The sequence below is a fragment of the Arachis stenosperma genome, chromosome 9, assembly GCF_014773155.1.
Source record: "Arachis stenosperma cultivar V10309 chromosome 9, arast.V10309.gnm1.PFL2, whole genome shotgun sequence".
Lineage (NCBI taxonomy): Eukaryota > Viridiplantae > Streptophyta > Magnoliopsida > Fabales > Fabaceae > Arachis > Arachis stenosperma.
Window position 1 is genome coordinate 114,262,247 of NC_080385.1, and position 14,510 is coordinate 114,276,756.

Consider the following 14,510-nt stretch of genomic DNA (forward strand, 5'->3'; position numbering starts at 1 on the left):
AGTTATTCATGCTTCCTTCTTAGTTTGTTCCCCATAACTCATATTTAATTCATACCAATAATTACTTACAATTATATTTTCTATCAATGTAGGCAAATTTTAACTGAATGATTCATGAACAATTGCTTGATGAGAGATTAGAGGGTAAGTCGGATATGGATGAAGTTGCATACCAACTTGGTGAATTTCAAATTTACTATCCACAGAATCTTCCACAACAAGAAAACTCGTAAGACAAGTTACTATATGAATTTAAACAGATTCAAATAGTTTTTTACCAAAAGTGTGGCTAATATTTAATACGTATGAATCAGATGTGATTCTGGGATATGTGTTGTTAGATGGCAACTATATGCTGAGGCCATAAATTCCTTTATCATACAAGTTCGTACAAAATAAATTAAAATTGTTTACATTGTATCCTTATTAAATAAACTCTTCACTAATTTATTAATTTCGCTACATACAGCCAATGGACGATACTGCACGTATGCGGTCGGCCTTAGATTTGGTGCTGAGTAATCATAATAAGGCAAAAAAAATCACTGTTGATGCTGCAAAGAAATGGGTCACCCAAAATTAGATTAAGATGAAGACATTTGTTATATTTCTTTTATGAGGTTTATTAATTTATCTAAGTTAAAATTTTTTGAATTTCATACATGGATAGTGTTTGTTATTTATTTTAGTAAGACTTTATATTAAAACCATTTTAATTTATTTTTTTCTATTTCTGCCATTTTTAATTGGTAGTATTATTTTATTTTCATTAATTTTACTAAAAATATAAAATAGAAAGATGAAACATTGCAACCTCATGATTGAAGGAAGGCTTATTAGACTTTATTATTATTAATACATGAAATATGCAATGATTTTATACTTAGAATGATGTGATTGAATATAAAAATTAAATGTGTGTTCAAGAGGATATGGATTAGTGATTAGTACCTGTGGATTTAATAAGGGTTTTTATATGTATTGTGAGTGGTGAAAAAAATTAGAACAATGAAGCACACAAGACGGGGGAGGGAGGAAATATTTTCTTTAAATGTCCGGTATTATTTTAGTTCCCTCCAGAGCTCCAAAGCAGAAATTTTCCCGCAAGAATCAATTGTCAAAATCCAACTCCCTCTCTTTTTTAATTCCCTTTTACGTCTGTAGACTGAACATCAAAAAGCAAAGAAAAAAATTGGTTTCAGGGATCTTCATCATCGTGAATATCATCTTCCATGAGAAAGATTTGCTACTTACATGAAAAGACGAGGCTACGACAAAATATCTCCACCATTTCAAACTCATTCCGATCTTAGCTGTGGAGGTTTTGATTATATAGTATCTAATGTACTCAACACCCAATACCCATAGATTTCCTTTATCTAGTGATTTTGAATGTGACTGTTAGAATCAGGCAATGAGATTGACTTAAAACTAAGTTGAGGTTTTAATTTTTAACTTGAGGAAAGTTTCCATGTATGTTGGGATTCCGATACCTGTTTTTCGAATAAATAGTTGCGTGCTCCAGGGAGCAAGCAACTATTTCTAGTGCATTTATTGTGTTCATGTTGTGTGCTGTGCTATGGCATTTTACAAAAGATTGCCTTTCAAAGCTATTATAAGCTAGAGTTTCAGACACCAGTTTGACAATTATCTGAATTCATGGATTAGTTAACTTTGTTCTTTAATTCCTTTTACTGTTTAACATAGCATGTTTTTTCAGCAAATCTTTTTTATTTTATGACGAATCTTTTAAAAGTTTAGGTTATGTTTGGTTGGGGTGTAAACTTTTATAAATGAGCTCATTTGTAAATTTACATATTAAATTCATGCATGAAAATTTTCCCCCTATTTTACAACCGAACCAAAAATACTCTTAAGATGTGAACTACTTGAATCAATAAACTTGTTATTGTTTTTATCACTGACAATGTGAGAACTCTCTTGCAAATCGCAAGTCTAAGAAAGAATTTTTTGATTATTTATATATCTCTTTCTGTTTGCCTTTTGGTTACAGAGTCTGTTGTAATTATGCTAGCTTTTGGAGTATAACTTGAGACTCACTATATGAGGTATAGCTTTTAGTTAATTGATTATTTATTTGTATTTCAACAAGCTAGTAAAGACCAAGTGAAAAGCCAAATGTAATATCTAATTATTCCGTAGAATAGTCTTTTCAAAGAAAAGGTTGAGAAAGTTGAACGCTGGCACTGGTTTCCCAGCCTTTTGAAAATGTTCATGCTTGAGACATTTTCAATGTATGCCTCTGCTTACATCTGGATTGTACATTTGAGAATACCTTGCCTAATTTGTTTTTAGCTATCAGCAATCTACAACATATGTAAATATTTTTTAGGTCATTTTAGTAGTTATCCAGCATGGTGGTTATGTATATCACCTTTATTTTTGTCTTTCGATACTTTGTCACAAGAATTAAAAATTGTTAGATGCTTTGTTCCCATTGACAAGATTCTAAAAACTGTTCTAGTAGAATGTGTGACACCAATGACTTGTTACTGGACACTATCATTGATTATTCGTGGGAAAACAGAAATGGTATTAGTTTTCAAGGTAAAATTATTCTTGGTTACATTAGTAAAAATATTAATGGTGGAAACACTATTGCATGTTTTTAGAAGGCTATACATTTTAGGGCAGTTACTAATTACCAAATAGGTCATTTTAGTTTCTTTTCTTTGGACAAAGATCATTTTAGTTAACAAAGAATCTCTGCATTTTGTTTTATAGAGCCTGCGTCCACTAGTGAAAATGCTGGTCTATGTATGGTGGCCCTATGCACTGCAACATATATGAAGGAAGAGGCTTTGAACACATGCACAACCAATAATTGATAGCTATGATGTAATGATTCAGGATCGTTTGAAATAATCTCAAGTTCATCCTTTGGGAAAGTATACATTTTTGGCATTTCTGGCCATCTACTAAGGGCTAATTAACTAGATTGTTGTTCATCTAGTGAGGGCTAATTAGTTAGTTGTGTTATCTGTTTTTTTTTTTCAATGTTCATTAGAACTTCAACTTATGTAATGCTTTTGAGAAAGTAACACAAGAACACCAGCAATCAGGGGCATTGCAAGAAGATTAATTAAAAAAACAAAACACAACACCAACCACAACACAACATCAGCAACTATAACAAGATGAAAAGGTTCAGAAAAATAACACAACAACATCCAAGGTATTTCTGTATCGAAATTAAAGCTACTCTTGTTCTGAATACCTATTTCAATTCCAATTAATTCAGTTCAGAACAAAATTAAAGAACATAAAACAAAGAAAATGATAGAACAAAAAACTAATTGCAGAAGTAAGGAGGTTGCAGGGAGAACTACGATGACAACACCACCACCCACTGCGACGGTACTTGAACGAGTCGTTAAGGGATGATCGAAAGAAGAAATATGTTCCGAGCGAAAGGGCAATAGATGCTTCTTGCCACGATGGCAACGGCGGCGACGATGGCGAAGCTTAGCAGGAAGGAATTTGATTGATGAAGGAACAATGGAAGTGAGGAAATGTACTTCACTCAACGTCAACAAGGGAGGTGTTCTTCAATGGAAGGGTCGAACGAATTAAATTAATACTAATTTGGTAAAAAAATATAAATTTACTTTTTAATATTTACAAAAATTATATAATCATCCATCTTGAAAAAATATATAATTATAAAATGGTTCTACTTTAGTTAAGATGTTATTAAATTAACTCAAACTAAAATTAAACATCCAATTAATGTAACACCCTACCATACAGAGTCTTATGCTTAAGTCATAATTCAGAGATGGCAAGGTATTATGATCTCTAAAATCAAAATTTAGTACGTATAGTAGTATGAATAATTGATTATAACTAGGAGCCTTTGTAGAAAAAGGGGTAAACAAAAATCGCAACTCGAAAGCGCAACACTCCAATCGATAACGTAACGAACAAGGATAACCAACGCGAGATTATATATATACAAAGGAGTGTCAAAGACAGGAATATCAAGACTCAAAATTCGGCTGCGAAGATAACCGGTCCGAGCATAGCAATATGTACATATGATAAAATAAGGAAAACTCCAAAGGAAACCCAAATGGATACAAATACATAAAACCTATTCTCTAAAATCTCCCATAAGAGGAGTCATCATAGTTTGTATTATTTAATGGAGATAAAAGTATCTAAGCAAAACATATAAACCAAAACATAGTCCCCAGGAACAAAGGATCTTCGCTAATCCAGAAGTCTCCAGCAGGCCTCAGCGAGAAACCTCACGTCCTGCATCTGAAAACCACAAAATCCGCATGGGTGAGAACCAGAGGTCCCCAGCATGGTAACAGCTTCCACATATATAATACATAATAATAGAGGAAAGCCGAAGGCAATCCTAGCACTTCCTCCAGATAATATCAAAGCTTATAAACAAGCTAAACCATATAAGGGCATCTGACTAAAGATTCTTCAGTCTAACTAATACTTCCCTTTCCAATTCCTTCAAACCTCCCAACCACCAGCAGGAGTATAATGTAGCAAACACAGTTATATCAAACAAGGAATATACAAATAGGAACAATTAAGGCATTTAGACAATTAGCAAGTAATATGCAGTCAAATAGGCAATCTCAAACAATTCATATAGTATGCATATGATGAATGCATGTCCCTAGTGGCTGATGATATCATCTGTCGGTTATAGAGCCAACCCGACAAGTCCTAGTAGCTAACCATTGGACTGTCCCTCTGTCACGCATCCCCAACTCGAGTTATACTCATCATAAACTTGATCATAATCATGATCTATATCCATCAACTTTATTGGTGAATATTTACGGGGGCGAGCTCATCCGGGTCTTTCACAGTGCCCGGCCACACTTATGACATAGGGTCAAAAGTGCTTCGAGTCTCAACCTGGAGCACGTGGTGGCTAGCCACTGCTTCCTCCCAGGGAAACTCTCATCTCCAACAGTGGAAGTGCAACATTCACAATTCATTCAACAGCATATATGCATTTATACTTAGCCATAATCATGGCTCTGCCGTAACACGGCAATAATCCAGCCATCCGGCTCATGGTTAAATCCAAAACCAGCCACCCGGCTCACGGTTAAATTCATAACCAGCCGTTTCATTAACAATTACAGCCTTTCGGCCCATGGCATAACAAGCACTTCCACCGCCATCCTCCGCCTCTCACATAATTATCTTTGATCCTCATTGATCATTCATTTTTCCCTTGCTTTACTCGCAAGTTACCACATTCACTAGCCCTTTTTCTCATAGCTAGACATGTCATAATGATTTAGGACATAAGTGGTGAGATCGGAGGCTTAGAAGTATGAGATTTGGCTTTTAAAACTCAAAAATCAACTTTGGGATGAAAATAGGGCCACGCGTACGCGCACTCCACGCGCACGCGTGGATGGCCTCAAAAACTCATCGACGCGTATGCGTCATGCACGCTAACGCGTGGATTGAAAATTAGCCAATCGACGCGCACGCGTCAACCACGCGTACGCGTGGGTGCTCTCGTGCCCCAGGCCCAAAGCTGGCACAGTTCTGGCACAACTCTCTGGCAAATGGCTGGGCATTGGGTGCAGCACATTCGGCGTGCCTGCGCACATCACGCGCACGCGTGGATGGCACTTTCTGGAAGAACGGCGCGTACGCGCCAAGTGCGCCTATGCGCGGGGGGTCACTCTGCTAAAAAATTTCTAAGTTAAAAGCTGCAGAGTTCACAGATTCAACCCCCAATCTTCCGACGGACATAACTTTCTCATTTTAAATCATTTTTCGCCCGTTCTTCGAACGACATGGACATCCCGGATCCAATTTCATTTCTAAATAGATTTGGCACAAAACAGAGATCCATAGTTCAAGTTATGTCCCATATAAGTATGCCCAAAAATCATATTTTTCATACAAAACCACAAAGTGCCATTTTCCAAACAAGCCATTTTCAACTCTTTTCAAAATCAATCAAAACATGCCAATTTCACCCCTTTTCTTTGAAATCAATCAAAATATATCAAATTCAACATCAAGCCTCCTCAGCTCACACATTGACACTTTACCACAAATCACCAAAATCACTATCCCATCATTTTAACCCACTTCACCCAAGTGGTTCGAACCCAAACACATTGACATATCATATACTCTTCCTCATGCTAATTTTCAACAACACCAATTCCAATAAATCATCATTTTACACAATCAATATCATACTCACCATCAACATGGTTCCATCCACAATTCAACCATAATCAACCATCAAGCATATATCACAACATGCATATTTCTCATACATCATACCATTAAGGCATCAATAATCATCATCACATATATGACCACATCATATATATCAACCATTCATAAACACCAACAATTCAATGCCTATCTTAGGGCCTCTAGCCTAAGTATTTCCTACCACATTACATATTAGATACGGGAAACCGAGACCATACCTTAGTCGATTTCCCAAGCTCAACTGGAGCACTTCCAAATCACTTATCCACAAGCTCTCAAGGCCTCAACATCTCCAAGAACAGATTTTTCACCACCAAACCCTTTTCAAGCTTTTCAAAATCACCAATCAAGCTCCAATATTCACACATACACAACCTAAGCCACAATCATCACACCCATACACAACATCTCAAAACTCAAACATCATAGAACCACAAATTACACTAGGGTTGAGAATTTTACCACACCCAAGATCCAAGAAGACAAGATTAACCTTCTCCTTCAAGAGAGTTGGGTCCTATAACATCAAAGAGCCCAAAATCTCAATATTTTTGCTCATGAAACTCGAAAATAAGGCTGGAAATATGAAGAGCAAAACATGGCTTACCTCAAGATTAATTGTATGGGTTTTGTAGAGCTCTTCGCGGTGAACACGTGGCCACAAACGGAGCGGCAATCGGAGCTCTAGATCAAAAGTTATGGTGGTTTGAAGATCAAGTGAGAAATAGAAGTTTGAGAGAGTATTCTTCCCCCATGGCCTCCATTTCCAACGTGTGAGTGTGTTTAGTGAGGAGAGAGAATGCTGAAAACTAGGGTTTTGGTTTAGTTATGTTGGGCCAAGGGCCCACTTTGGGTCCAGTTGGCCCGGTTTAGCCCGTTCGGTCCAATCTTGGTTCGAATTCTATAAAATTGGTACCAAAATTCTCGTCTCAATCTCCTCTATCACGTTTAGCCATAAAAATCACATTTAGGGCTTTCTAGAATAAATTCTCATTTATGAGTTAATTAGCCATTAATTAACCCGGTTTTACAATTAAAATGAGCCATATCATAGAGAACAATTTACATATTATTTTAGAGGAAGTTGGGTAGAACTCACCAATATTTATTTGCTGAGTTTATTTTATTTCTTCGGTCAGCTGAAGTTATTGGCGAAAGCGCACTATTCATTGGCAAGGTTTAAAGGTGAATAGCTATAATCCTTTCACAGGGTGGTTGCTGGGTATCTTCTTTAAGAATATTTATGTATCTGATGTTGCTTTTGTGGTCTACATTTATTCCTTAATCTTATTTTACCAGTTTTACAATTTATTATGTAATTCATAACATGTATTTTTTGGGTATAATTTTGCTTTGCTTCTTTCTGATAAATAGGTCTTAGCAAAATGAAGTCAACATAGGTTTTGAAAGTAAACTTTTCACAAATTTTTGAGTAGCAAGAAGTGCAGCAAAAGTGTCATTCATCAAATCTTGGTGTGAATCATAAGAATGGCTTTATGCTTACCCTTGGCGCATCCCAGAAGCATTGATCCTCCTTCCTTCCCCGTTCTATTATTAGATTTTTGTTGTTAGAAAATGGATCAGAAAGTGAGTTCATGATATTTACAATTTTCTTTTTTTAAAATTCTTGTTGTAATTTTGTAACTTTGTTTTTTTATATTAATAAATCTAAAAGAATGCCATCAGATTTGGTACTTTGTTTTTGGATTAAGATTTTTAATTTTTGATGACTATGTGTGAATTATAAAATTTATATGAATTATAAAATTATTTGTTTCAATCATCATTTTAAACGAACAAAAACTATTATTTTAATCTGATAAAAATAATATAAAATTATTATTTTAATTAGATAAAACGACAATTAAATTTGTCATTTTGAATGATAGAAAACTGCTATTTTAATTAGGTGAAAATTGTGGTTTTAATTGTCATTTTAAATGAGAAAAGATTGTCATTTTAACGTGCAAAAAAACTACGGTTTTAATTACCACTTTAAACGAAAATATTACTATTTTACTCGATAAAAATGACGGTTTTGATTGTCATTATAAACATAAAACATTTTCATTTTAACTAGTAAAAATTGAGGCTTTAAATCGCCATTATAAAAAAAATGCAATTTTAATAGCAAAAGCCATCATTTATAAACAAAAAATGTCATTTTAACTGGTAAAAATAGTAGTTTTAATCCGCTTCCGTTTTAATCACGAGAATTATAGCTATTTTTTAAAAACTGCCGTAGTAACTAAATGACGATTTGAATTATGGTAATTTTTTTTAATCGCCATTTAATATAATAATGGCGGTTCAAACCGTCGTAATAATCCTTAAAGACCTCATCTTAACCAAATTTTTTTGTAATATACCCATATTTAAGCTTTCATTTGTTTTATATAAGTGATACAAAAAATATTAATCCACAAAAAATAGAAGTACGTGATTGCCTTTATTTGCAAGTTTACATTTCCACAATTTAAGTTCTATCTTATATTCAACAAAGTTTTTAATTTGTCATTAATAAACAATTCATCCCCTCTTGACTATATTTCTCTTGTGCTTATTAAGCATGTTAACTATTTATTAAATCCATTATTGTTACCAAATTTGCTAGACAACCATTTAATTTGTTTTTGATAAAATAATTAATCAAAGAGTAAAAAACAACACAAATAAACACAAACAATGTATGTTGATTCTCAAGGAAGCAATTTTATTTAAGATTATTTTCCATACATGAAAACAAAGTCTAAAGATGACTTTGCCTCATCATCAGAGTATTACATATGCAAGTCACACTGCATATGCAATTAACATGGGAACTCATAATTGCTTCAAGCACAGGGTGTTAAAGGGCAACGGCCTTGAGTTCTATCAGTGCAACGGCACTGTGGAGGAATAGACCTGGTGCAGACGCATTTGTTGCAAGCTGCAGGACAATGGTCAAAAGTGTCACCACAAGTGCACTGGAATATGGTGGTGCCCTACGGTCACAAATGCACGCACTGCAGCAATCACTGGCTGCTGACACTGCTGATGGTTCGCCAATATTGTTTATCACCTGTGAGATAATCAAACTTGGGTCAAGGCGGACGGCTTCAACGGTGGCGGAAAGTCCCACAAGAAAAAGGAACAGAGCTACCTTCACAACCATCTTCTGATTCTCCATCACACTCTTTTTCTTTCTATGACTCTCTTAAATCTCTTTTGTGGGACTCTTTGGTGAAGAAGAATGAAGGAGTACTGGAGACTATTTATGGTCAAAGCCTCACAGGTTTAAACCAATATTAGAGATTTTTCAAAAGGCAATCACGTGTACACAGTACAAGAGAAATGGACATCGGCTTTAGTTATGCTCGGTCTCGAACGTCTCAACATACTTGTATACTCTGTGGTCTGTCACGTGACTTCATTCACGTAACAGTGATTAATTAATAAAAATATTATTTTTAAACTAAAATTAGTTAATATATACTTTTATATAAATATGTATATGTAATTTAATTTATTTATAATATATATTTTATACTAATAATTAAATTTGATAATTAATTTTAATATATTTTAATATATTTAAAAATAATTAGTGTGTTGTGTGCACAATATATTTTAAAAAAAATTTAAGTATATTAAATATATTGATATTTTAATAATTTTAATTATAAAAAATATATATAATATATAAATTAAAATAAAAAATTAAAATTATTAAAATACTGATATTTTAGATATATTTAAAATTTTTTTATATTTTAACTAGGTAGTAATATTAGTCTTTCTTGAAAATTTAATATATTAAAAAATTAATTTTCAAAGAATTTTTTTGTTATTACGTTACGTTATCGAAAACTATCCTAGCCTCCTAGGGCCTACGTCCTATAATTAAATGCCACACTCAGATTGAATAACATTATTGTTTCACCGACTTTTTGGCTAACTCATCTATCCGTACAATCCCGTGCAACACGCACAAAATGCATTTCGCATGATCAAATGTGTGGCTTTTTTTTTTCTAAACTAGTGTATATTCCCGTATTTTGTATGGGATAATACATAAAATTATATTAAAAATTTTATTAAAAAATTAAATAATATATAATAATTATTATTATAAATATTTTATAAAGTTATAATTAAAATCAAATTATCAAAATTTTTAATATTAAATATTAAAAATAATTAGTATTTATCTTAATCAATTTGAATTTGTTAAGTGATCATCTCACTCGTCTGCTTAAATAACTATTAGGAGTTAGAATCTCGTCTTGTGTATATAGCAATTCATTAACTAGTGATAAACCCTTGATAAATTAAGTATCAATACGTAGTTAGACTTGGCAGGAGTTTTCGAATATGCAGGTACTCGACCCGTCCATATCTAGATGAAAAGGGTAATAACTTGACCCGAGTCGGGGCAGATTTTGCTCAAGACAGGGTTTGGTCGGATTTAGGGTATACCTGCCCCAAATATATACATATAAACACTTTTTAGGAATTAGGATTTGCCTCACATTACACATGATTCATAGCTTTAGTCTATACTCTATAGCCATGCAAGATAAACTCAATCATCCTCATCTAAAATCTTCTTCTTCTCGACTTCTTCACAAAAAAACCGCATAGCTCCTGTCATGTTGTTGTTGAGTTCATCGCTGCTTACCTATTCACAACTCCCATTAGCTTCTTTCACAGCCAGAGACGGACCCACGTTTAATATAGAGGGGCATTTGTCTCCACAATTTTTTTTTTTTAAAAAGTAATACTTATATACATATATACCACTTATTATATTATATTTGTCTCAAAATAAAATATAAATAGTTCTTTTGTATTTTATGTTAAAAAATATTTTGTTAAACTTAACACATAATAATAATTATATTGTTAAATTTGATTTAGTATGAAAAATAAATAAATACACTAAAAAAATAGTGATAATTAATTATATTATATTAGTTAATTAATTAATAATTAAATTAAAACTTAATTTTTTAATTAAATACAACTTAAATTATTAGTGATTTTTTAAAAGTTGTTTAAGATAAAAAATATATTATCTATGTATTAATATACTATAATTATTTTGGTTAAAAAATTTATTTATACTATAAAAATTATAATAAGTAGATTTGACAATTAAGTAAAATAATTGTTTAAAAATATATATATAAAAAATAATATTTAATTATGTTAAAAATAAAAAAGGTCCATATAAATATTTTTTTGTTATTTTAAATATTATACTATGTGTATGAAATTATATTTTTATTATTTTAAATATTATAATAATAATTGTGTGTATATTTCTAGTTCTTATCAATATGTATTAGATAGTTTTAATTTTAAATTTTGAATATATCTAAACCAATTTAGATTGATCAAGTGATCAACTTAGTCGTCCGCTTAAATAAGTATTGAGGGTTCGAATTCTGTCTCGTATGTATAGCAACTCGTTGCCGGCCAATTATAGATTCTTAAATGGAATTCAAATTCATGACAGATTAGTCCTTAACTTGTTGAATATCGTGGGAAGCAAAAAAATATCTATACCTAAATTTTATTATATTTTTATCCCCATTACTAAATTTTTCTGGGTCCGTCACTGTTCACAGCTTATGTCATCATCGCTGCTCATCCCGTTACCGTCGTTGTTGAGCCCGTCGCCAACATTCTCCTGCCGAGTTTCTTTTCTCTAGGTAAATTTCCCTCTCTCTCTCTCTCTTTCTCTCTCTCATTGTGAGTTTGTTAAGTTCTTCTCTTCTTCTTCCACATACTCATCACTTAGTCGCCTTCGCTATGAGCCCGGACGTTGCCGTTGCAGTTTCATCTGAGTCTGTCACCGAATAAAATAGAATTTTTATTCAAGTTAAAAATAGACATGCATGAGATCATTTTTACATGTAATTTCTGAATTTTTTCATCCAAATTTGATCTATGTGGTTGAGTATTTTAGTATGGGATCATCATAGTTTTGTTGTGACACTAATGTGATAAAAGTTTCGGTAATTTCATAACTAATATATGAGATAGACCAGATTATTAAAGTAATAAGAGAAATATCATTCAGATTTATGCGTAAAATTTATAAGAGGTTATCTCAGGAAAATATATATTTATAACCCAAATAGAAGATTGTTAGGAAATTATTATTTCTTAATATATTTATGGATAATACATATATTAATTATAATCGTAAATTAAGTAATTTCACATTAAATGACTTATATAACGGTGATCTCATTTATTGTCTTAAATGTTAAATTAAATAAGTCATTATTACTTTTGATTTGGATAAATGAGATTAAAATCATAGATACTATTTTATTTGAGTTTTAGGGTTTAATGAGTGTCACACTCAAATATAAATAACGACTTTAGAATTTTGGTCTCCAACACATCAAACTCGCCTTCGTAGCTCTTTTTCCACAGTAAAATTGTGATTCAGCCCTATAAAAAATACAGAAGGTTTTGGTTAACGAAGATCAAAGAACTACAAGAGTCAAGCTCTCTGATCTCAATCATACTCTCGAATGAAGAGACGCTTCCGCACTCTTAGTTATATTTTTTTTCAGCTAAAATAAAAATTTTATTCAATCAAATGATAATAAATAATTTTATTGAATTAAATTATATTAATGTGATCATTGGATGATAAAGAATGCTAGAAAAATAAATAAATAATATTTTAAGAGTATAGAAATATTAAATTGTCATTTCAATTTACTTTTTTAATCAACGATAATAAATATCTTAAATTAATTAAATTTTTACAAAATTTATATAGCTAAAACTATTTCATTTTTTTCAAAAATCTTTTGAAAATACAATGGTTCAATGAGAGGTTGACTATTGAGAATTGAATATAATATTTTTAAATTTGTATTTTCAATAAAAAGATGTACTTAGTTCTATCCATCCTAAATAATTCTATATTCACTATTACTTATCCATCTAAATAATTCTAACATGGATAGAATATTATTTTTAGATACAAAAAATTTAAAATATATTTATTCTATTTCAAAAATTAATATTCATATTTAACTTTGAATTCCAACAAATATGACAAAAAATATTATATTTTTTAGTTAAAAAATTAAAGTAAAATATCTATAAATATATTTTTGTGCTTTAGCTTTAGATTTTTCAAAAAAATTTGGCAAGTTAATGGAATCAAATCATATTTCTATAACATACATAAGAATGTATATTACACATAAATAAAAAAAAATTAGGTATAGTAAGAACAAATACATAAATTAAAATAAAATTTAGAAAAATAAGAACCAATAAATATTGAAGGAAAGAAATATAAATGGAAGAGAAACAAAATTATTAGATGGAAGAAAAATAATTTAATAAATTTTATGTGTATATAAAAGAAGAATAAAAAGAAGATATACAGTACTTTATTTAATTTAGCAAGATTTATGGGAATAAACACATAGAATAAGAGAATAAAAAATGATAATAAAAAGAAGCTAAACATCTGAATTAATATCAAAAAATAAAAAAATAAAATAATGATAATCTATCATAATCTTAATCTTTTAATATAATTAATGAATAATAATATAATTAATCTACCATAATCTTAATATAATCTTTTAATATAATTAATTTTAATTAAATAATCAAATAAATTGAATATAAATATGTCTAATCTAATCGTATAAAAAATAGTAAATTTTTTACAATTAGACATATATATATATATATATATATATATATATATATATATATATATATATTGAAAATAAAACATCATTTTAAAATGAGATTATTATTATTAATGACATATAAATATTAAAATTATATTAATACATTAATAGAAATACATTATTATAATAAAAAGTTGCAAGAATTAAAATAACTGAAATTTATTAACTTTAATTAGTTAAATTAGCATAAAATAAGAAAGAGATGATTAATCAGATTAAATAAATTAAAAAATATTACTAAACAAAGTAAATATTACAATAATTATACTACTAATTGAAAAATAATCTATTTAATCAATTCAAATTTTTATTAAAAATAGAGAACTAAAGATTATCAATGAATAAAAATAAATAGGATATAATACATTAAAGAATAATTTTGGTAGTATAAATAATAAAATTAAATTATTATATACAATTTTTACTTTTTACTTTATTATGATTGAAGTTAACATTAATGGTAAAAAACTAATTTTAAATAGTCCCAATTTGTATTTTACAACATAATTAAAGTACAATTCATAATTTTTTATTTTGTGATTA

The 14,510-nt window shown here is 30.5% G+C and overlaps 1 protein-coding gene across 1 annotated transcript; it reads right to left on the bottom strand.

Annotated features, from left to right (window-relative positions):
- Window positions 1-8,938: 8,938 nt before the first annotated feature.
- LOC130951029 (Bowman-Birk type proteinase inhibitor B-II-like) lies at window positions 8,939-9,575 on the bottom strand. The gene is given in 2 exon segments (XM_057879643.1): window positions 8,939-9,217; window positions 9,220-9,575. Coding segments are annotated over 2 exon segments (333 nt in total). The 5' UTR covers window positions 9,416-9,575; the 3' UTR covers window positions 8,939-9,080.
- Between the last annotated feature and the right edge of the window lie 4,935 nt (window positions 9,576-14,510).